Below are 25000 nucleotides of genomic sequence, written 5' to 3' on the forward strand. Positions count from 1 at the left end.
CGTACCATAACGTCAATTGTGAGCGGTGGCCCCAGGTCCGGCTCTACCGAGGACAACCGGGGATAAATCCCCCTGAGTGACAAGCTGGTGTCTCGGTATCTGTGGCCATAACAATATATATATATATATATATATATATATATATATATATATATATATATATATATATATATATATATATATATCTTCCTCTTCTTTCGGCTGCTCCCGTTAGAGGTCGCCACAGCGGATCATCCGTATGATCCGCATAGTGATTTGGCACATGTTTTACGCCGGATGCCCTTCCTGACGCAACCCTGGTCGCCTCTTACGACACAGGGATATGGTTCACCTATTTTAACCAGGGTATACACCGGCCCAGTACACTGGTACTCATTTTGCCGACCTCAGAAGGATGACAGGCTGAGTCAACCCCCTGGTGTATTAATTCAGTGGCCCAACGGGGCTTGAACTCAGGACCTTTTGGATCCCAAGCCACTGCCCTAACCACTGCGGCAACACCAGGCATATATATATATATATATATATATACATATACATATATATATACTGTATATATACTGTGTATATATATATATATATATATATATATATATATATGTATATATATATATATATATATATATATATATATATATATATATATATATATATATACTGTATATATATATATATATATATATATATATATATATATATATATAAATATATATATATTTCTGATAAAACACAGATTCAATCAAAAGTGAACAATCATTTGAAGAAGAATTCGTTTTTGTTTATTTAACGTGCTAAGTCCTAAGAAACATGCAATGTGTGAAATGCAGTTCGTGCTTTGCAGAGAACACAGTCCAAGTATGAGATAGTCTACAAAATGGATGAAAAATTCACTCAACATCACAAAACCCTTATAAACAGGTGAGGTGTCACCTGCAGTCACACTTGATGAGACACCGTAGTTTCCTACAGGTGAGATTATCTTTCCAAGCAAAGAAAGCATAACTCTGGTTGGTTCTTGCCTTAATGCATGCTTCCATGCATCGAAGGACTGAACAATGGCTGGGAGAGTTGCAGTCATGAGACAACGTACTTGTGAAAGAAAACACATCCTTATAAAACGAGTTCCAGACCCTCTTAAAATCTACCACCAAGGACAATGGTCACCAGTCTCATAGATCTACAGCAAATGTACAGCAGACCGAGTGTCCACCATGTAAAAATTCCAGATATGGAAATTCCAAGGCATCTCTGGGAAAATGGTCTGATAACCAACTTCACTCATCTATGAAGATGGTGCCAGAGAAGCACATGAGAAAAACAATCGGTTGCAATAAAATTGCAACGTTTTGAAATCCAGCAAAGAGAGTGAACCATTTACTAAAATGTGGGTCAGAAAGTTGACTGACAAAGTGACACCTGTAACTTTTGCAAAAGACTTTGTCTGCTATTCAGTTTTAAGGTGGCTACGTACCAAGTTAATCACTACCGAAGAACCCATCCTTATGGACAGGTCGATTCCCTCAGAACTGGTATATTTTATTCTGACTTTAATATCCCTTTCCACTGGAAGTGGGATACATATTTCCATAGAGAGAATTGGAGTCCTCTATCCTGAACCCCCGGGATTATGATTTTTTTTTCAACCCTAAAAACTTCCCGTGCACCCCACGAGTACAACCACCAGTTCCAGGAGAGCTACTCAAAAGTGATTTGGTTCACTTTTTAGTAATACTGCACAGTGTTGTTTACCTCGTCTTTATATGGGCCAACTAAGGCGAGTGATGTCATCGTGAAGGATGCATTCTATGCCGCGCTCCAGTCTGTAGTTGATTTCTGCCCCAGGGGAGATACTCTTCTCGTCTTGGAGAATTTCAATGCATCGACTGGCCGGCACACACGATGAATCACCTGGCTTGTGAAAACCAGGATGATAGTTTATAGCTGGTGAACTCAGGCTAGACAGCTTAGAGGTGAGTGTGCGTACCTCAAGGCCATCCAATCAGCCCTACAATGTGATAATATAGTTTAAAAAGAACAAAAAAAAACAACTCTGGCACAAAATGTAAATAATAATAATAATAACAAGAATAATGATTTAACCATGTGTCCCATATTTCATGAAACGATCTGTGACTGAATTTATTATAATATTTTTTTGTATACAATGTCGGGGCTCGTATGAGAGCAAACACACAGAATGTACAACAAGAGGAGCAGGAGACAAGGGAGGGGAGAGGGAAGGACAAAACAGTGTGGAACAGAGACGAGGACTTCTGTGGAAGGGAGAGGGATGGGGTGGGGTAAACAAGATGGACACTACAGGGACTTTCAGGAAGGAAGACAAGGAATTTGAAGGAGGTGGGCTTGCGGTGGTATAGCGGGGGTATAAAAGATTGTGATTTTGGATGGGGGAAGATAAGAGATGGTGGTGAACAGCTGTTTTGAAGACCTGAAGGGAAGAGTGGGATTGAAGAGTGTGGGAGTTTGTTCCAAAGGTGGGAAAAAAAAGGAATGAAAGAGTGAAGGTGAGCAGTGATTCTTGATTTTGGTAGTTTTACCAGAATGGGGTTGCTGGCGGACCTTGAGCACCCTACGGAAATAAGGGTGGGGGGGGGTACATATCTCAGACAGAGCAAGGGTGGGGGATGCAAGGCCAGAGAGGAGACGGTAGAAGACAGACAGACCATCGAACTGCATGTAGTGAGAGGGTGAGAGATCCAAAGACTCAGCTTCACATAAATGCCTTGGTTTCCACAGCGTGAAGCCAAGAAAGGAGAGAGGCGGGAGCACCAGCCCAGATGGGAGAGCAGTACCCCATCAGGCTGCTGATGAAAGCTTTGTATGTGGTCAGGAGCTCAGGTGTGTCAAGGAAAGACTTTGCACAAAGGAGGATGCTCAGTCGGCGTCTGGCTTTGGAGGCCACCTTAGAAATGTGGCTTTCCCATGAAAGATCATGGCAGATAATGAGACCCAGAAGTTTGAATGAAAGTACTTCTTCAATAGGATTGTTGAGAGAGTAGATGGGGTGGGGGGGGGTGGTTCAGATGGTCCTTTCGGAGAGACAAAGTGAGAGTGTGAGATTTGTCAGGATTGAAAGACATGTTCTACATGTTGAAGCAGCTTGTGATTTTATCGAGATCTGCAGAGAGTGAAGAGGCTGCTGCTTGCTGATCTGAGAGATAACAGATGGTACAGCAGAGGGTGGAATCATCAGCAAAGAGATAAAGAGTATTTTCCATAGTCAGAGAGATCATTGATGAAAACCAAAAAAAGTACAAGGCCAAGAACACTGCCTTGAGGAACTTCAGCCTGGAAAAGAAGAGGGGATGAGAGAATTCCATTAAGGGCCACACGTTGACTGCGACAGGAGAGGAAGTCTGCGAGCCATGAGTGGAGATGTGCTTGGATATCATAGGAAGAGAGTTTGGTGAGCAGAGCAGGGTGACACAGGCTGTATTGAAAGCATGCGATATGTGTAGGGATATGGCTCTGATTTCATGTCTGGCATTGACAATCTCCATCCATTGTTGGGAAAGCAGAAGCAGCATATCCAGGGAAGAGAGACCATGGTCTGTATCCAAATTGATGATCGGAAATCAAGCTATTGGAGAAGATGATGGATATAATGTCTGAGGCGATGATGGATTCCATGACCTTGCTGATGATTTGGAGAAGGCTGATTGGTCTGTAGTTGTAGGGATCTGTTTTTGCACCTTTATTATGCAGAGCGGAAATGTTTGCTGATTTCAAAGCAGATGGCTTAACTGGAGACTTAACTCAATGCCACCAAGATTTGGAGGAGGGAGACAGGTTTGAGAGTTCAGACTTGAGATAAGAAAGATGTTGTTTTCTGGCTCTCCTGAGGGTGGACACACACTTGTTTCGAGCGTTGTGGTAGGAACTGAGATTGCCTTCAATTAGATTAGCCTTCCATGAGGCAAAGGCAAGTTATTTCAGGACAACTGCCTCACCACAAGCTTCAATGTACCATGGGCGGGAGGAAGGGTAGGACAACTGAAGACGAGAGGGACTAAATCTGTGCAAGAGAGAGAGCAAGTTTCTTTGAAAGAATTCCCAGGACGAGTTGATGTCGGAGGAAGAGAGATAGGAAACCAGTCTAAAAGTTTGATGGTGGCTTGAAGACCTTGACAGTTGGCCTGAGTGAAATGCCAGATTCAACGGCGCTGATATGATTTTCTAATAACAGCCAGAGAGATGTCAACTTTGACAAGCATGTTTTCAGATGAACCGATTGGAACAGAGGAAGAACAGCAGATATTTTATGGGAAATTGGTCAAAATCAGATCCAGAGGAGATTGAGTATCATTGGTTGAGATTCAGGTCAGGAAGTTGACAGATTGTGTCAGTCCCAATGAGTCACAGATGTCTTTTGCTGAAGTGCCATGACAGGTGAGAGGGGTACCCACACCCAGCCAACTGGCATGATGACAATTGAAGTCACCAGAGATGAGGAAGAGAGAGTTGGGATGGGAGGATAGAAGTTGGTCCATGTTTTCAGACAGCGAGATGTAAATGGAGTCATCACTGTTTGGTGGACGGTACAACACACATATGAGCATGAGGTGTGTATTGAGGGGAAGCCGTAGCCAGAGGTATTCCTGGGGGTGTTGGGGAGTGAGGGCAGTGCATGGAGAGTGAGGAATAGTCTTTGATGAAGAGAGCAACTCCACCAGGATGAGGCTCAGGTCTGTCACACTGGAGGAGGGAGTAACCAGGGAGAGATACTTGGGAGTCAGAGACGTCTTGAGGGAGGAAAGTTTCTGTAAGGCAGATTATGTCTGGTTTGTCAGTCGCAACCTGTATGGAAGATCTGTCAGGTTTGAGCGAAGGCCCCAGATGTTTGAGGTCCACACTGTTAAGGAAGAGGGAGGGGAGGATTTTTTGGGTGCAGGGGAGGGAGAGAGAGAGTAGGATGAGGGAGGAGGGAGGAGGTTAGGAGAGTTGTTAAAAGAGTGTGGGGTTTGCTGAAGAGCGAGTGGAGGGGGCCGGATGAGGAGAAAAGACTCGGTGGTGATGGGTTGAGGTACATTGAGGAGTAATAAGAGAGGGGGCAGAGGGCAATTGAAGATTGGAGGAGGTGGAGTAATGAGATGGAAGAGAGAGAGAGAGTGGGGGAAGGAGGCAGCTTTGTGGATGTAGGGGGGGACTTTAGGAAAGGGGAGTGAGGGAAAGATTGGAGGGAGAAGGGTGAGGGGGGGGAGATTGGAGGGAGAAGGGTGAGGAGGGGAGAATTGAGAAAGAAGGGTGAGGAGGGAGTTTTTGAGAAAGGTGAGAGGGAAGCTTTGAGGAAGAGTGTGAAGGTTGCTTTGAGTGGGAAGGGAGACGATGAGAGCAGGCACGGCCAAAGCGCAGGAGGGCGATGGGAGAGGTGAGGAGAGGGTAAGGATGAGATTTGGTGGAGGTATGGTGAAGGAGGGAGCAGGCAGGGGAAGTACAAGATTTGAGGGGTTAGGAAGACGGGGAGGTGTACTGAGAGGAAGGAAGGAGCATGTTTGTGGTGATGAGTTTACTGATTGAGAGAGAGTGAGATATCTGTTCGGTTAGAATGGAGCCCACAGATGTTAGAACACCACGTACTTTGGGACAACAGAGAAGGAGCTGATACTGAAGCAGAAGGCAGTGAAGAGGTGCCAAGAGCAGAGGTAGGATGAGGGGCATGATGGGAGGGGTAAGGAGAGGGGATAACAGGTGAGGGATGAGGAGGAAGTAGACAGGGTGAATTCACACTGAAGTTGGAAAAAGTTGAATTTCCAACTTTGACTAATAATTCACATTGATGCCAAAATTTAAGAACAATTTCAGTCACAAGATCAAGGAAGCATAAGTGAAGAAAAAAGGCAAAGGTGAGGCAGGGAAAGGGACCCACGTGGCTCATGGTGTAATCAAAAACCATGAAAAATTTATCGAGCAGCTCTGGTTTCCGCTCATGCCTGTAGGCCATGAGCAGGGCGACAAGTGCTTCACAATGTGGCCACCATAGTTTCATGCACCACTCCAGCTGGGGTGTAATGAGAAGATGACAAAATGGGTAAAGGAGAGTAAAAAGCAACGATACTTCATGTTCATACCACTGAGTTAACGAACAACAACAACAAAAAGACAACACCTTACACATTACTTCAACATCAAGGAGAGAAGACATGCACTGGTATGATTGCACTCAAACCAACGAGAAGAGATGGATTTATAAACGAGACTAGAATGGCACTCGTTAGAGCGCATACTTCCGCTAGGCTGAACACACTTGGCATTTTGTATCCCACTGATTTGTCGGATCTTCATTTGGAGCTGAACCAACACCGAATTGGCTTGTTCTTGGCACCTACCCAACTCATGGTGAATCACCAAGCTTACCCAACTTAACCAAAATCTGGTTGGCTTCTTGTCAACTATGCAACTCATGATGAATCGCCCAACTTACCCACCTTATCAACTCACCCAACTTAACCAAAATCGAATTGGTTTGTTCTTGTCACCTACCTACCCAACTCATCTCTCGATGGTGAAGAATGACTTGCATTAAAAAAAATTGTCGAATCCAGATCTTCACTAAAATCGAACCAATTCTTCTTTGTCACACACCCAACCTGTCCAGCAAATTTCATCACAATCCTTCCATAACCTTTTGATATATTCTGCTCACAGTAAAACAAATAGCCAGGGATGAACCATAACCTCTATCCACCTTTGGTGCAGAGGGTAACCAGAGGAGAGAGATCATTGCATACAAAGGAAGGGTAAATAAGATTGAGAAACAGTACAATACCAGATATGTGAAAATTTTCCACAATGAAATATGTTATTTTCTGCACATTCTTTATACAGTAAGAGTACTGTAATTCTAACTCCGTTTTTTGACAACTGGAAACTTTTTCCAGCTGTCTGCCCCTTCTCAACTCTGTCCTCTGCTACTCCTCCCTCCCCAAATCAAAAGACCACAAGCACCCTCCCATAACACCAAATACCCCCCCACCCCACAAACCTCAACCCCCTTTTCCTAACTCCCCCTCCTCTGTCCCCCCCCAACCCCACCCTCCCTCCAACCCTCTGTCCTCTACTACTCCATTCTTATTAAAGTCCTCACCACCCCTCTCCCAACTCCAGGTCCGTAGTCCCCCATTTCTTTTTCAACCTAACCCTAACCTCAGATCCGCAGAATCGTCACTAATTGCAAAGACTTCTGTGGTTTCTCAGGAGAGTAAATCCACAATAAGGAAATTATACGTTGGATAGAATTGACCAAATAGCTTGTGGTTATATTAGTTTTTTAAAATTTTATTTCTGGTGGGTGTGCGAAACCAGCGACTCTGAGTCTCGATATCACCCATGAAACTTCGTGCTTCTGCTCAAACAAAGCGTCACAATGTGAGCGCGTTTCTTTGCATGCCTCAAATGTGCATGAAAAGAAAGTGAAAGCAGTAGTTTCAGAGTCCCAGGTTCCATTTGTAAGGGAATTCGTTCCCAATGGAATGTGGAATATTGTTGCGAATTCGCGCCTGCCGGCGTGCGATCGGCCACGTGACTCGAATCGCGGCACGTCGCCCACCGGACGGACAATTCTGTCGTGACCCTCTCGGACTAACGCCGGGAGCTAGTCACAGGTGGGCCTTTCGGCCTCACCACGATCGTGCCAATCGGCCACCCGCGTGGGATAGGGTTGTTCGCCAAACTCGACCTACCTAAGTACCCACGCGGATGGTAAACCGGGCGATCGCACCTCGCCGCAGGTCGACTCCGGACACGGGCCGCTTAAGCGGTCCGTTCCGTACAATCGGGATAACCGAGCGGTGTTATCGTCGGCCTCGACGGTTCCGATTAATTATCGGGCGTATTAAGCCCACGACGAACCCATTACGTGAAGCAAGATGGAGATTCAAACGAAGGAAAGGATGCAGCAAAACGGGGAACAATTCAACATAATGCACTTTATTTACACGACACACGAAGAACACACAATATATCAATTTAAAACAAAAACAACAATGCAGAGCTACGACCGAATACGCGAACACATGGCAACACTTACGCAGTTTTACTTTACAAGACACGGCGCCACAAGATCCATATAATACAAAAAAACAAAAGAAAAGGCCACCATCACAGACAAGGGGGCAGACGGGGCCCGTGGGCCTTTATGGTGTGGGACTTGGCAGACCGAACGAGTCCCACGAGACCGTTGCAGGTTACCTGCACCCTCGCGGTGCGATGGTGGGCGAGCTCTCTCCGGCGCTCCTTGTACGAACACGCAGGTCCGTGCAACACAGCTGACAGAGCGGCACCTCCAGTCTGCGTCCCTCCGCGACGTCCGGACTCCCCACCGACTGCAAGCTCCAACGAGCGGTTCGCTCTACGGACCGCTTCTCCCAGACCCAGACGGGAGAAGACCATGAACCGCCGACTGATACTGACACTCTCACCTACCGCTCTGACCTGACCTCCTCTGACCTGACTTCCTCTGGTGTCACTCTCTTCGGTGTGACTTCCTTTACCTAACTTTCTCTGGTGTCACTCCCTCCGGTGTGACTTCCTCTTTGCGGCGCCTCCGTGCGCCCTTTTATTTCCCCGGCACCCCGCCCCTCCCTTCGCGGCACGGGGGGGGGGGAACATTCCACCAGAGAAATCGGGGCGGGAGCCGAGCCTCAACCGTCATTCTTGTTTACCAGAGAAATCGGGGTGGGAGTTGAGCTTCAACCGTCATTCTTGTTTACCAGAGAAATCGGGGCGGGAGTTGAGCTTCAACCGTCATTCTTGTTTACCAGAGAAATCGGGGTGGGAGTTGAGCCTCAACCGTCATTCTTGTTTACCAGAGAAATCGGGGTGGGAGTTGTTGTTGTTCCCCTTTTGTGTTCGTGGAGATGTTGACAGTTGCTGGCGGAGTGGTGAGGATGGCATGGTTGTTGAGAGGCAGGTGTGGTTGTTGTTGTTGTGAAGCGGCGTTGTGGTTGGTGGTTGTTGTGTGATGGCGGTTGAGACGTGGTTGGTTCAAAATAAAGATAGAACAGAAAAACGGCTATCTCAAAGCGTCGCAGCCCGAATGAATCACATTTATTCCCTCTAAACAACGGGTTTGGGGCGAACTACACATGTACTTCAGAGATACCTCACCTACGGGACCTGAATGGTGGTTTGCGAATTTCCACAGCCGTAACAATATTTATGGAGATTGGTAGGAATGTCCTTTGACAACATCGCAGTCACAAACTGTAAAGACTGCTAAGGTTTCTTGGTGAAGTGAATCGACAGAAAGGTTTGCATTGGATGCAATATATAAATATACATATATATATATATATATATATATATATATATATATATATATATATATATATATATATATATATATATATATATATATACGGATGTTTGGTACAACAGAACTTTAATATGGATACAAACAAACACGACATAATAGTGACGAAAGCTTTTCGTGCTGCATTCCTCAGGGTAAAAATCGCAGCAAGTGAAGAAGGAAGTGAAGTCGTGTTCTTTATCCGCAGTCTCAATAAGGTAGGCGCTGATTGGTTCAACCGTAATGACATCACGGTTAATCCGAACGCCCATTGGTTGGCTCATCATCTTCACCTCAAGCTCCCATTGGCTGCAGCAGAGTTCGTCGATGATTGACGTTTGCAACCACATCCTGGAGAGAGGGGGGATGGGTTTCCCCTGAGGTCCATTCACCATTTGTTACAGTACTTCCCTTGATCTTTCCATGCTGAAAGAGACACAGAGATCGTACAAATTCCTTTTGACGACATAATATTGGATCGATGGGAAGGATGAAGGTTGCTTCCAACATACATAAATGAAATGAGCTCCAATCTCGGCTCAATATCCTGAACATGTCTGCACAGATAGGGTTGGCAACCAGGTGCTGTGCAATGGCAGATGAAGCAGGTACGGTGACCGGTGGTTGCTGGATATTACTGCATGCTCGCACTGGTTGTGTTCTAACCCTCACAATCTTTCTTCGATTCGCCAAAGGGACGTGTTGTTTGATCCGATCAGCCAATCTTAGTGTTGTGCGGCCCACGTACTGAGCTTCACATCGGCACTTAAACTCACAAATAACATTGCTGGTTTGTGAGGTGGGTAGCACATCCTTGTTGACTGACGTCAGCCAACGGCGAGAGGTAAAGATTACTCGGGGTTGCACAACCAGAAACGTGTTAGACACAATACGTTTGATTTGTACTTCAAACCTTCGTGATGATTGCCCTTTCCAGGGCATCCTGATATAGACTGGACATTTGTCCGGACCATTCTTCCGATCTTTTGTCGTGTTTAGAAACTTGTGCGTGTATCTCTTAACTATATGCTCAGGATAACCATTCTCACCAAGTATATTGATGATTTTGTCAATTTCAGCAGGAAGATTACAAGGTGAACAAATCCTCTGTGCTCTGTTGACCAGGATATTGACCAAGGCAATTTTGTTTCTCCTGGAGCTGTAGGAGTCCCACCGAGTATACTGCCCTGTGAAAGTCGGCTTCCGGTAGACGGATGTTGTGAAACCAAGGTTGGATCTATCAACCAACACGTCCAAAAACGGTAACGTGTTTAACGATTCCAGCTCCATGGTAAACTTCAGCGCTGGATGGAGTGTTGAGCCATGCCTGTAAATTGTCACATGCCGTCTGAGACTCAAACAAAGCAAAAATGTCATCAACATACCAATCGTATGCGATGGGAGAATCGACCCCTTGCCAACCAGTCAGTTTCTGCATTTCATGATAGCCTACAAATATATTTGCAAGAGCTGGGCCTAATGGAGACCCCATGGCAACACCGTCCGTTTGAATATACATCATGTTGTTAAAACTGAATTTCACCTCCCTTGTTGCTGTGTTCATTAATTCAACTAAGACGTGTTCCGAGATCATCGGTTGTTCCAGATCGGTGTGATACAGCAAATGTGCACATATCTCAATCGTCTCCGTCAATGGTACATTCGTGAACAAGCTTTTAGTATCAAAGGATGCCATGATGTTGTCCTCACTTGTCGGTGTTTTAGCTCGAATTGATTCTGCAAATGTGAAGGAATCCTTAACCACGAAATGAGAACGTGAATCCAATACTGGTTACAGTACCTCTCCCAACCACTTGGCAAGTTCATGTTGTGCCGATCACACCATGGACAGTATCAGTCTTCGAGGGATATTCTCCTTGTGAATCTTCGGCAGGCCGTAGATTCTTGGACATTTGGCTCCAACAGGTTTAATTCTGTCGTACACCTCCTTTTATAGTTCTCCACGTTTGAGAAGCTGCAACAGTCGTTTGACGATCTGACCTTCCATCTGAGGCGTGCGATCATGTTCCGTTACACGGCCCAGATATTTAAATTTGGTTTCGTCTTTCAGGATGTCCATCACCTTGTCGATGTAATCAATCTTATTCATGATTACTACTCTGGTGCCTTTATCCGGTTTACAGATGTGAATGGCAGCATTCCTCCTCAATCATTGTATTGCCAAGAGAACATCCTGGTGCATGTGAAAATCCGCGAAGACATTTTTGCCGAGTTTGAACTCCTGTATGCTCAACTAACACATCAGGCTCTGTCAAATGAAGCAGACCAGGTTTCGTCAAATGAAGCGTCAAATGCAGCAGAGGTTGAGGGCTAGACTATCGGACCTCAACGTCAAATGAAGCAGACGTTGAGGGCTTGACTATCGGACCTCGCGCATGCATACTGTGGAACCCCGAATGACGTCACTGATTTTCACATGCAACGGGATGTTCTCTTGGCAATAGAGAACATCTATTGTTGTTGGCAATCTTGGCAATACAAGGATTGAGGAGGAATGTATTAAGCACCACAATTTACCCCTTTCTGATTCGTATTTTTCCCCGGGCAATGTCGGGTACTCCAGCTAGTATATGAATGTATATATATATATATATATATATATATATATATATATATATATATATATATATATATATATATATATATATATATATATATATATATATTGTTACGGTTGTGGAAATTCACAGAACACCATTCAGGTTTCCCAGGTTTCCCAGAGATCAGTTATGTCGATAAGTGTGTGTTCAGATTAGATTTCCCCCACCGATGTCTAAAGGGATTTATTCGTTTAACCGGGCTGTGATCTTTGAGGTAGTATTATTCTTTTGCTATCTTTATTTTGGAACAAAAGCATCTCAACAACCACGCCATCCTCACCACAGCGCCAACCACGACATCTCCTCACCATCTTCTCAACAACATCTCCACAAATGAACAACATCGCCTCACCTTCATCTCCATTGCACCACCATCTTTTCGCCAGCCACGGCGAATCCCAATGAACAGCATCTGCGCGACAGACGCGGGGATTCCCTCGTTGGGGCGGGAGCCGATGATTTCCACAACGTCCGCGTGGTAAGGATGATTCCTACAACGTCCGCTCTCTCTCCACGTTTGGCGACGAGATCGGATCAAAATGCCAAAAGGGGCGGAGCCAGCGGGGGTGAAAGGTTGAAGGTGGAAGATCAAACTCACCCCCCGGACCCCATAAAAAGGCGCGCTGGAACGCCAAGCGAGCAGTCTGTCTGGAGTCGGGGTGGAGAGCGCCAAGGTTCGAATCCAGTAGAGGGCAGTCAGGGTCGTCGGAGCGCAGCGGAGCCTGGAGCGCAGCCAAGCCTGCAGTACCGTGCCGAACTGTGGGTTGGTGGAGACAGCCGGAGAGGAGTCACCAGCCAGCGACAGAACGGTCCGAGCAAACGCTGAGGAATGGGTGGGCTCATAAAAGAGCATCAACTCTTAGAAGAGCAAAGGCCCGTTCGTTCCTCTGGGGCGTCGTCTGCTAGGCCCGATCCACCAGGCCGCACGGCGGGGTCTGGGCCAACCGAGTCGCGGTTACACCAACTGCCATGTTGACGGAACATCGAGGGTCGCCCAGCGAGTCACCACGAGGGTGGCAGGTAACCAGCACGGTCTCACGGAGCTCCTTCGGTCTCCACAGCTCCGCGGAAACATTAAAGGCCTACGGGTCCTGTACTATCCTTTCCTTTCCTGGGGTTTTCTTTGTATGAAAGTTGTGGCGCCGTGTCCGCGAAGTAAATTTGTGGTTAAGTGATTGTGTACATAATAAATAGATACAGCTGCAGGTCTTTGGTTTGCTCGTGTCTTGTCCCTACCCCCATTCATTGCATCCATTGCATTGCATACGTGCTTGTATATCCGCATACGTGACAAATAAATGTCATTGTTTGAATGTTCACCTGCTCATTGCGTCCTTTCCCTCCATTGAGCTGTCGTAATTGCGTTTGGAATATTACCTGTTTTTTAGAACCGATAAGATAATCGGATCCGACGGGGCTTGGCGATATAAAACCGCTCGGCAAATCGCAAACGGAATGAGCTGCTTAAGAGCGGCTCGTTTTCGTGCAGGCTCCGTTGAGGTGTAAATCCCCAGCATTTCTGTCTGCGCGAATAATTAGGAACATCGACAATTCGGGGATCAACCCTGTATGTAGCGCGTGGACAGAAAAGTTGGCTGATCTACGGTGTGATTAAAAACACATCCGCAGCTGAATTGTGACGTTGATCCGAAAGCTGCAACTTGGATTGCCACGGTCGGTGGGCGCGTGCGGCCGCGAATTATATTAGCTAAAAGCGGTCGCCCGCACGCAGGCGCAGCGGAAATGTACAACAATATATATGTATATATATATATATATATATATATATATATATATATATATATATATATATATATATATATATATATATATATATATATATATATATATATATATATATATATATATATATATATATATATAGATATAGTATACCTTGTCGAGGCTCGTATGAGAGCAAACACACAACGCACAGCAAGGGGGGCATGAGACAAGAGGGGTGGGAATGGGAAGGACAAAACGGTGAGGAACAGAGACATTAGGAGATCTGTGGAAGGGAGAGGGATGGGGCGGGGAACATGGGGTATACAAGATGGACATCACAGGGACTTTTAGGAAGGTAAGCAGGGAATTTGAAGGAGATGGGTTTGGGGTGGATTATTGGGGGTAGAAAAGATCGAAGATATGGATGGGTGACGATAAGAGGCTGTGGTGAACAGCTGTTTTGAAGGCCTGGAGGGAAGAATGGGATTAAACAGAGTGAGGGAGTTTATTCCAAAGATGGGGAAAAAAGAGGAATGAAAGAGTGAAGGTGAGCAGTGATTCGTGATTTTGGTAGTTTTACCAGAAGGGGGATGTTGGCGGACAATGGGCGCTCTGCGAAAATATGGTGGGGACAAATCACAGACAGAGCGGGGGGCGGCGAGACCGGAGTGGAGACGGTTGAAGACAGAAAGACCACCGAAATGCCTGCAGTGCGAGAGCGAGAGGCCCAAAGACAGCTTCATCGCGGGAGATACCAATGATCATAAATGCCTTGGTTTCCACTGCGTGAAGCCGAGAAAGGTGGGAGGCAGGAGCACCAGCCCAGAGGGGAGAACAATACTCCATCAGGCTGCGGACGAAAGCTTTGCACGTGGTTAGAAGCTCAGTTGGGCTGAGGAAGGACTTTGCATGATGGAGGATTCCCAGTCAGCGACTGGCTTTGAAGGCCAGGTTGGATATGTGGCTTTCCCAGGGAAGATCATGGCAGATAGTGAGATCCAGAAGCTTAAAAGAAAGGACTTCTTTCAGAGGATTATTGAGAGAATAGATGGGAGGGGGGGGGGGTCCAAACGGTCCTTTCACAGACATAAAGTGAGTGTGAGATTTGTCCAGATTGAAAGACATGTTCCACGTGTTAGACCAATTTGCGATTTTACCCAGATCTGCAGTGAGCGAAGAAGCTGCTGCTTGCCAGTCTGAGGAATGGCAGATGGTCCGGCAGAGGGTAGAGTCATCAGCAAAAAGATAGAGAGGATTTGCCAGAGAGTCGGAGGGATCATTGATGAAAACCAGAAAAAGATAGGGCCCAGAACGCTGCCTTTAGGAACTCCAGCCTGGACAGGAAGAGGAGGAGGAAGAGATTGGGACCACACTTGTGCAGAGCATTGGTGCTGCTTAAGCAGTCCCCTTGGCTATTAGGCACAATCCTGGACGGGTCGCCACTCCGACACAGTATACCAGCATGCTGGCACTCATTTTGCCGACCTCGGAAGGATGATAGGTCGAGTTAACCCCACCTGGTATTAATTCAACATCTGAGCGGGACCAGGACCCGAGGATCCAAAGCCCACCACCCTCACCATTAAGTCAACACCAGCACAGGAAGAGGGGATGAAAGAACTCCATTTAGGGCCAAACGTTGACTACAACAGGAGAGGAAGTCTGCGATCCATGAGTGGAGATGGCCTTCGATACCAAAGGAAGAGAGTTTGGTGAGCAGGGCAGGGTGCCAGACCATGTCAAAAGCACGTGATATGTCTCGCGATATGGCTCTAATTTCATGTCCGGCATTGAGGACCTCAATCCCTTGTTGGAAGAGCAGAAGCAGCATATCCAAGGGAGAGTGACCTCGTCTGAAACCAAATTGATGATCGGAAATTAGGCCATTTGAGAAGAGGAAGGATTTAATGTCTGAAGCGATGATGGATTCCATAACCTTGCTGATGATTGGGAGAAGGCTGATTGGTCTGTAGTTGCAGGGATCTGTTTTTGTACCTTTTTTATGCAGAGCGGTAATGTTTGGTGATTTCCAAGCAGATGGCAGATGACCGTGTAAATGAGCGGGTGAACAGAACAGAGCGAGGGTGAGAAAGAGCAGAGGGGCAGGTTTTTAGGACAAGTGTGTTGATGCTGTCTGGACCGGTTGCAGAATCCGAGTCGAGGTTTAGCAGCAAGCTCTCCACCTTGTCAGGAGAAAAGGACACAGAGTCCAGGGACAGTTGTCTGCGACTGGGTAAGATGGGTACAGAAGGCAATGGGTTTCGGACATGAGATTTCAATGCAAACACCGAGTTTAGGCATTCGGCCTTTTCACATGCGGCATCAGCAGTGCGGCCATTTGAGGTAAGGGAGGGGATGGAGGGGGAACATACACCAGAAACACATTTGATTAGACGCCACCAGGATTTGGAGGAGGAAGAGGGGTTTGAGAGTTCAGACTTGAGCTCAGAAAGATGTTGTTTTCTGGCTCTCCTGAGGGTAGATACAAACTTGTTCCAAGCTTTACATAAGGAATTGAGATTACCCTCAGTTGGGTTTGCTTTCCATGAGGCAAAGGCAAGTTGTTTGAGGACAACTGCCTTGCCACAAGCTTCAGTGAACCATGGGACAGAGGATGGGTAGGACAACTGAAGGCGAGAAGGGATAAATCTGTGCATGAGGGAGAGCAAGTTTCTTTGAAAGAATTACCAGGATGAGTTGCTGTTGGATAAAGTCGTGATGGGAGACCAGTCTAGAAGTTTGATGGCTGCTTGGAGACCCTGCCAGTCAGCTTGAGTGAAATGCCAGACTCGACGGCACTGAGGTGGTTCTCTGATAACAGCCAGAGAGATGTCCACTTTGACAAGCACGTGGTCAGAAGAACCAATTGGAGCGGAGAAAGAACAGCAGATACTTTCAGGGAAATTTGTCAAAATCCGATCCAGAAGAGAGAGTACCAATGGCTGCGATCTGGGTCGGGAAATTGACCAATTAAATCAGTCCCAATGAGTCACAGAAAGCTTTTGCTGAAGTGCCATGACAGGTGAGAGAGGTACCCACACCTTACCAACTGGCATGATGACAAGTGAAGTCGCCACATTTGAGGAAGAGAGAGTTTGAATGAGAAGATAGAAGTTGATCCATGTTTTCGGATCCTGAGGTGTAAATGGAGTCATCACTGTTTGGTGGATGGTACTGTGCACACATAAACATGAGGTGGGAGTGGAGGGGAAGCCGTAGCCATAGGTATTCCTTGGGGTGTGGGGGAGTGAAGGCGGTGCATGGAGATTGAGGAATAGAGTCTTTGATGAAGAGAGCAACTCATCCAGCAAGATGAGGCTCAGGTCTGTCAGACTGAAGGAGGGAGTAACCAGGGAGAGATAACTTGGGAGTCAGACACGTCTTGGGGGAGGAAAGTTTATGTTGGGCAGATTATGTCTGGTTTGTTAGTGGCAACCTGTATGGAAAGATCTGTAAGGTTTGAGCGAAGGTCGGATATTTGAGGTTCACACTGTTAATGAAAAGGGAGGGGAGGAGGCTTTGGGTGCAGGGGACGGGAGGGGAGGGGGAGGATAGGACATGGAAGGGGGGGGAACGAGAGTTGTTGAAAGAGTGTGGGGGGTTGCAGAATAGCGAGGAGAGGGGGCTGGATGAAGAGGAGAATAGGCTCTGTGGTGCTGGGAAAGGGGGGGGGACAAGAGAGCGGGCAGAAGGCAGTTGAGGATTTGAGGAGGTGGAGTGATGAGATGGAGGTGAGAGGGCAGGGGAAGGAGGCAGCTTTGTGGATGTGAGGGGGGGCAACTTTGAGAAGGGTGTGAGGGGGTGAATGGTGGGGAGAGTTGAGGGAGAAAGGTGAGGGGGGGAGTTTTTGAGAAAGGTGAGAGGGAAGCGTGGAGGGAGAAGAGTGTGATGGTTGCTTTGAGAGAAAGTGGTGAGAGGAGTGAGTTGGCACTGAAGTTAGCAAAAAAGAATGGTTGATGGAAAGCGAACACTCATAGCAAACTGGGGTTTTAAAATTTTTCAGTGGGAGATGCGATGAAAGACATTTCTTGATAGATGCAATCAAGGCGAATTCAGAGAATGGAGAGAAGAAACGCTGTAACAGTTGGATTTTTTCAGCAAGATATGAATGAAAGGTCAAATTGAGAGCAGTCTGTGGAAATAGAAGAAGAGTCGTGAATTATGATACAGTAATGAGAACCACACGTGTGAAACAGGAAGATGAAGCATAAATAAGAGTTCGTTTTTATTATTATTATTATTATTATTACTATTATTATTACGATTATGTGAGAGAGTTTTCATTATATTAGGTAATGGAAAGGTTGTAGAAAAGGTTGTGAGGTGAATGGTGAATTTGGATCGGTAATCGCAGAGGGTGGTGTGGGGGAAAATTTTATATTAATGTATTTTAAATTGCAACAAATGGAGTTTCAGAAATGTAACTTTTATGCTGCAAATTGAATTGGCTGTCATTTCTGGCCAAAAGACTTTTGCCCTAAATGATAAGAAATGTGTTGTTCTGGAGCAGAGTGACTGAGCTGATAAATGAACCTTTGCTTAGAAAATGTACGAAGTGGCATTTCGTCTAAAGGACACGTCTTCAGTCTGGGTGAATATCCCCCAACCTTTCTCTCATGGAAGTATAAAATGCTTTGAAATCTAAAAGTTTGGAGTATGAGCACGTGAGGAAGTATAGTTTCTCAGTGGCTCGTACTCCTTGGAACTGACCAAGTACCAAGTTAGAATAAAACTCTCTGATGTAATGTAGAAGTGAATTGAATCGGGTTGGTCTAACTGTTAACTAAAATAAGAATAAATGAAATAGAACCAAATAATAATGCAATCAAATGGGGATTCTTAAGTTCATTGTACAAAGGTGAGAAGTGTATGGTGTATAATTAGGAAATAAATTGTTTCACAAGGAAGGACTTGTGTGGACATCAGTTTTATCAGTGTCGATAGGGTTTTTTGTAGGGTTTTATAATCAAATCGGACAAACGTTAAACTCTGTCTGAAGTCAAATAGGATTCCACAATCGACCAGTTAGAATCCTTCAGGAGGACAACGATCACAACAAGGTGGGTTAAAAAAATCCACATCAGTTGGCGCCGAGACTCGGATTCGAACCAACGTTGGTGCGGTGCTCGTGACCGGAGGTGCTTAATCTGCCGGAGGCAGTGCCTGGAGGAACGACAAGTGCTTGAGCGAAGGTAAGGGAGAGCACTCTCAGCAGGTAACGCATTTCGAACAAAGAAAAGTTCATTGTCAGATAATTTTATTGAGAGAAAGAAGAGGATCTGGCGGAGAGAGTCCGTTTTAAAGTAAACAATAAGTACTGTAGTTGTTTTAGAAAAGTGCTGGAGAAGAAGAGGAGTCAGATGACAAGAAGAGGCTCGTTGAGGAGCCAGATGCGTAATTAAATAGGCATGATGAAGCGACATGCCACATGTTTGCATTGATACGGACCGGCTGTGAGAGAGACGCCGAGGACACGGCTGAGACGCCGAGATAGGGTTAAAATAGTTAAACATTGTAAGTTACCTGTTTGTAAGAGTTTTAAGAGTTACTTTTTGTTCATTGAACTCACTGGAAGTTTGTTGGCAGTGAGGTTGTTATATTATATTGTGTGGAGGTTTTACAGATTTGTAAATGCAATGATTTGCACGAAACGTTTTGTAGAGTGCAAGAGATGATTAACCAGCTGGGAGCATGGTGGGTGATTTGTTCCTGAGAGTAAAAAAAAAAATGAAACTTGTGCGAGTCCAATATTCTCTGCAATGAAACGTGTTCTGTTGGGATTTTGACGATATTTTAACTCGTGCTGAGTTGAGCTGTGGGTCTGTTTGAAATGGCATGTTATACATTCTTGGCGTTGTATTTCCACGCGAAGGTCGCAAACTACACTGTGTGAGACCCCCTCCACTCGATCTGTGGGGGGTGGCCTATCTTTACACTGAGTCTTTGTTCGAGCCTTTGCTTTAAGTGTGAAATTCGATTCATATGCAGATTCAAGAGGATGAGATAGAAATGTGATTGGTATTTATCACGTGATCACACGCGAGTCTATGAGATGCAATGCTGTCTAGTGTATGTGTTGAAGCCATGACAGAGTAATGCTAAACTGTGGGTTTTGCCTGTCAGAGTTTTTTTTCCTTTTTCTTCCCACTGGATGTGGAGAGAACTTCCTGTTCCTCGTTCCTTGGTGTTTGTGGCGCACCCTCTGGACTGAATCTGTTTAAAGTGAAGTCCATTTAGGAAAAAGTGTTGAAGTTTTATTTTACAACCATCGGGATTTTGAATAAATTGTGAAATAACGATTGTGAATGTGGATATACTGTATGTGATTTAAATGTAGAAACGTGATTTGGAATGATTTTAATGATTTGATGATGTTTAGCACATGGGGCAATTCACAGATAATAGATGATTCCCTCGGATGGACATTGAAATATTGTTTTATTCGTCTGCGAATGTTGAGGTTACCTGAACTTGTGCTGGGAAGGCAATGGCAAACAACCCAGTGTAACCATTTGATCGATTCAGTCAAGGTAAATTCATGATTTAATTGGATAGATGCTGAAGATTAAATTTTTCATTTATGGATTTTAAAAGGAAATATTTTGTTTTGACCAAAAAGTTGTTTAAGAGAGCTTGGATGTTTATTAGTCTGAAGTTTAAGATGCTTTTCCAAGACTGGGATAAAGATTGTGGAGGGTGAAGCTGCATGTTTAGACAGAGTGTTTGAGCTGCAATATAAATGATATTCGCCTGATAACAGATTTGACAAGTGATTTGACAATTTTTGAACAACTGTTTAAAATGATTTATTTGTTTTGATAAAAGAAAATGGATTCGTAATTGAGAAGGTCGGAGGAAGTGATAGATGGTTTGTGTATGTGAATTGGAAAAATGGCTGCATGTTTGCTGTTTTGGTGAGAGAGAAGTGGATAGATGGAGAAATGTCAGAGATTTAAAATGTCGATGGAAATAGCAAATGAGATGGATGTTTTGAGTATATGTACAACTGGGATTTCTGTATATTTTAGCATGTTGTTTTGGGAAATAACAAGGAAAGGGATTAAAATATTGATATGACATATAATGCAAGTTAAATGCTTCCATAACAATCTTTGTTAGTCTTGTAGAACTACATGTGCCCATGACGTTTATTGATTGGTGTTTAATTGATGCTTTGTTTGTTTCAGAGTGTTGAAAGCAGTCTTTGAAGCAATGTACGATTTCATCTAAATGAAGTTTCCACACAAAGATTGGACGATGGGAGAAGCCAGATTTGGGTGATTGAGCATTCAACACATGATTATCCCTCCCCTTCCTGAGGAGATAAGATGGAGCAATGTGGGAAAAGAAAGAAAAAACCCACTGAGGAGAAGGTTGAGCAAAGTCTTAACGTCAGCGTTGTGTGGTGCCTGCATGGAGGAATGTTCTCAGCCACACTCTCGATTGCCGCTCTGCAAATACATCGTGAACTTGCTGTGGTTGCTTCAATGTACGACAGGCCTGCAATTCCACACTGCGCTCCTTCAACCCAGTGTCCGGCCCAAACTTGTACTTGCCCACATCTACCTTCTCCTCAGCTCAAGGAGTGCTTCAATTGTGTTTCCCGTTGGGTGCCGCTCTATCCACACCCTGACCTGTTTATCTTCTGACTTCGGGTAGCATGTTTCCAATGTGTGACACATGCTGATGAACAGGCCATAAATTAAATGGAAACTCACTCATTTTCTGATATGAGCACACGCTGCCATTGTTGATTGAACTTGAATAATGGAAATCTTTTCTCCTTCAGGAATGGGACATGGTAATCATGTGTAAGAAAAATTATTCAAATTTTCCTTAAAAAAAAAAAACGGGGGAGTGTGGGGGAAAAATTTATATTAATGTATTTTAAATTGCAACAAATGGAGTTTCAGAAATGTAACTTTTATGCTGCAAATTGAATTGGCTGTCATTTCTGGCCAAAAGACTTTTGCCCTAAATGATAAGAAATGTGTTGTTCTGGAGCAGAGTGACTGAGCTGATAAATGAACCTTTGCTTAGAAAATGTACGAAGTGGCTTTTCGTCTAAAGGACACGTCTACAGTCTGGGTGAATATCCCCCAACCTTTCTCTCATGGAAGTATAAAATGCTTTGAAATCTAAAAGTTTGGAGTACGAGCACGTGAGGAAGTATAGTTTCTCAGTGGCTCGTACTCCTTGGAACTGACCAAGTACCAAGTTAGAATAAAACTCTCTGATGTAATGTAGAAGTGAATTGAATCGGGTTGGTCTAACTGTTAACTAAAACAAGAATAAATGAAATAGAACCAAATAATATTGCAATCAAATGGGGATTCTTAAGTTCATTGTACAAAGGTGAGAAGTGTATGGTGTATAATTAGGAAATAAATTGTTTCACAAGGAAGGACTTGTGTGGACATCAGTTTTATCAGTGTCGATAGGGTTTTTTGTAGGGTTTTATAATCAAATCGGACAAACGTTAAACTCTGTCTGAAGTCAAATAGGATTCCACAATCGACCAGTTAGAATCCTTCAGGAGGACAACGATCACAACAAGGTGGGTTAAAAAAATCCACATCAGTGGAAACAGATCACGTGGTTCCGGGAGAAGCACATGGCTATGGGAGGTGTATAGTCAAAAGTGAATTTGTTTATTTATTTATTTTAAATAAAGATTGCGTAACATTCAGAAAAGGGAAGGTTGAAGTAAAATTGTGGAGGTGTATGGTGAATGTGGAACTGTAAATGCAGAGCGAAGCTGATGGATCAATGAAAAGTATCAGGAAGAGTCGAGAGACATGTGGTTACAGGAGGTGTAGAGATAGAAAGGATCCAAGGAAGATTATTATTTTTTGATGTATTTTTGAAGAATAAGTGAGATTTGGGAATGGAAGGTGATCGGAAGAAATCGTGAAGTTAATGGCAAGAGTGGGTCAGCTCAAGTAGAATAAAGATGGTGTGCCGGCAGAAGAAGGAGGAAGAAGAAGAAGAAGAAGCAGAAGAAGCAGAAGAAGAAGAAGAAGAAGAAGAAGAAGAAGAAGGATCAGGACTTGTGGGTATGCAGGGAGAAAGGTTTTTTATTTTTTAATTTAAGACATGAAACAGAGCGTTTAATTGGGAGGGATGGGGGCGTTGGGAGAGTGAAGAAAATAGGAACTGAAGGTAATAGGGAGAGAATACAAATAAAAATGATCACACAACTTGAGGGGAGGATGGCTATGCCTCAAGGAACCCGGTAAGACAAAGTTGACGAAAACTCACAAAATAGCATGATTTTTGAAACAAAACCGAACTAGGAACACACAGACACATGTATGTGAGAAAATAAACAGTTAAAACGGAACAGATAACAACCACAAACTTAACTTTGAGAAAGTCGGCAGAGACCCCTGAGAGAAACCTGCCGTCACTCCAAACCCAGAACCGGAAGTCAAATTGACCGAATAGTTTGTGGTTATATTATTTTTTGATTCTGGTAGGTGAGCAAACCAGCGACTCTGAGCCAATACACCACCTGTGTGCACACCAAAAATATTGCACCAATATCGATATTTGCAGACCTCCGCACGCAATGTTCAGACCCAAGAGCTCTGTAATGAGGTATCATTCAGCATTATATGTGTGTGGTTACGATGTTTACCCAGTTCACACACAATCATGCAACCTAAAAAAGGTAAATAAGGTAAATACACAATATATGGTAACTATTATCTTGTGAATGGAATAGAAGGATGGCAGAAAAATACTTATTATGCTCCAGCCTTGGTGGTGTAATGGTTAGATTATCCGCTAAGAGTCTGGGAGGGTGGTGGTTCGAACCCTGGCTGAGTCATACCAAAGATTTTTTAAAATGGTAAGTGTTGCTTACTTCCTTGATGCTCAGCATTTAAAAAGGATAGAGCAAGAACAAACAACCATTGGTCGATAATAATAGCGCAGGCTTTGATTGGCCTCATGGCGTCCTCCTGCATTGACATTCCTTGAAAGGGAACTCATAATATTATTATCTTTGTGTCTTACATCCCATTCTGTTTCTTAGAGACTATGTCACTCAGTCTTTCCCAAACCTGTGTAGGACTGTGGCCATCGACATCTAGGAAATAGAACAAGCCCCCATATTTCTTGTCCCATCCGCTCTCCAACGGACCCAGCACAAAGGTTGATATTGTCTTGTGGATCATTGCAGTGTCTGCTCGTTGTGCAGCCCGGAGTAATAGGAACCAACCGGCCTCCATGGCATGCCCTGCACAACAGAAAGCAATTCCGGAAAGAATGAAGGACAATAGGTTTAGGCAAAATCTAAACACTGATGAGACAATTACAGTTGTTTGGTCAAACTAAATGCTGTCTATATGATACATCGACGACATCCCATAAACAGATGAAGGGACAGGGGGGAGAGGGGACTGCAGTCTGAAGAGGGTTCTGAGATGAAAAGCTGAAGGACATCATCTGCTTTGAGTCAGTAAGTTCAGTTGTGTTTATTCGGCCGAGGCTGAATGAAGCGAGATTGAGATGAAACCCTGATACGTGAAACACCCTGCAACCAATGCCGACAGAAAACAGACATTTTGGAACCCCGACTGCATTTTCCATTAACTCATCATGCAACTGTTAAAAATTCTCCATAGGGAGGCACTCAAATGTCAAACGTTTCAAGTTAAATGCTTAAGCGGGGGAGGACAAAACTAATATAAAGGTGAACAAGGAGCCGATACTCTCAGTTGTCCACCTCTTGCGTGGTAAGAGGAATAGATCTGTGACATATTAAAGCTAAATCTTGAACGGCTTTTGAATATCGCGTACACAAGCAAAGTTACCGAGATGGTTGCCATGGCAACTTAATTCAGCCAATCACAGCCGTGGTCTAATCAGGTTGAGATAATGTCATGAGGAAAGGATATCTGTAATATGAAAGCAAAACGTTCAATGGTTTTTGAAATATCGCATGCACAAAAGTACATGGACCGGTCAGATGGAGGTCATTTTAATGTCGCCGTCTCCGACTTTGTCAGAGGGGCAAGGAACAAAAGTAAGGGCCTCCGCTGATGTTCCACAATATGGTTAAGGGTGGTTGTGGAAGCCTATTACTCATTCTCATTTGCAGCTACAGTATATGCTGAATGATACATATATATATATATATATATATATATATATATATATATATATATATATATATATATATATATATTGTTATGGAAATGGCCCTTAGTCGGCCACTAAATATAGGATTAGCTCAGATCCCCCAATAAATACATGTTTAGTCAGGTTGTTCGGTAAATGGACGTTGCATGTGTGTCGGGGGGGAGGGGGTGTAGGATGCATGTTTATTGTTCGTACA

General features: G+C 44.4%; 1 protein-coding gene and 1 long non-coding RNA gene across 2 annotated transcripts in view; one reads left to right on the top strand and one right to left on the bottom strand.

The window, feature by feature from the left end:
- Positions 1-25000, bottom strand: part of RENBP (renin binding protein) — a 265373-nt gene that overhangs the window by 27640 nt on the left and 212733 nt on the right. Inside the window, exons 7-8 of the mRNA XM_085850749.1 lie at positions 23724-23899; positions 5888-6019 (exon numbers count right to left, since the gene is read on the bottom strand). Of these exons, the coding sequence (XP_085706875.1) occupies positions 5888-6019; positions 23724-23899 (308 nt within the window). The remainder of the gene's footprint in view (positions 1-5887; positions 6020-23723; positions 23900-25000) is intronic.
- On the top strand, positions 19417-21548 carry LOC147013657 (uncharacterized). The gene is made up of 2 exons (XR_015050470.1): positions 19417-20186; positions 20844-21548. It is a non-coding gene; the product is annotated as an uncharacterized LOC147013657 (long non-coding RNA).

This window comes from Eptatretus burgeri, chromosome 13 (assembly GCF_056783735.1).
Source record: "Eptatretus burgeri isolate ZD-2024b chromosome 13, Ebu_testis_v1, whole genome shotgun sequence".
Classification (NCBI taxonomy): domain Eukaryota; kingdom Metazoa; phylum Chordata; class Myxini; order Myxiniformes; family Myxinidae; genus Eptatretus; species Eptatretus burgeri.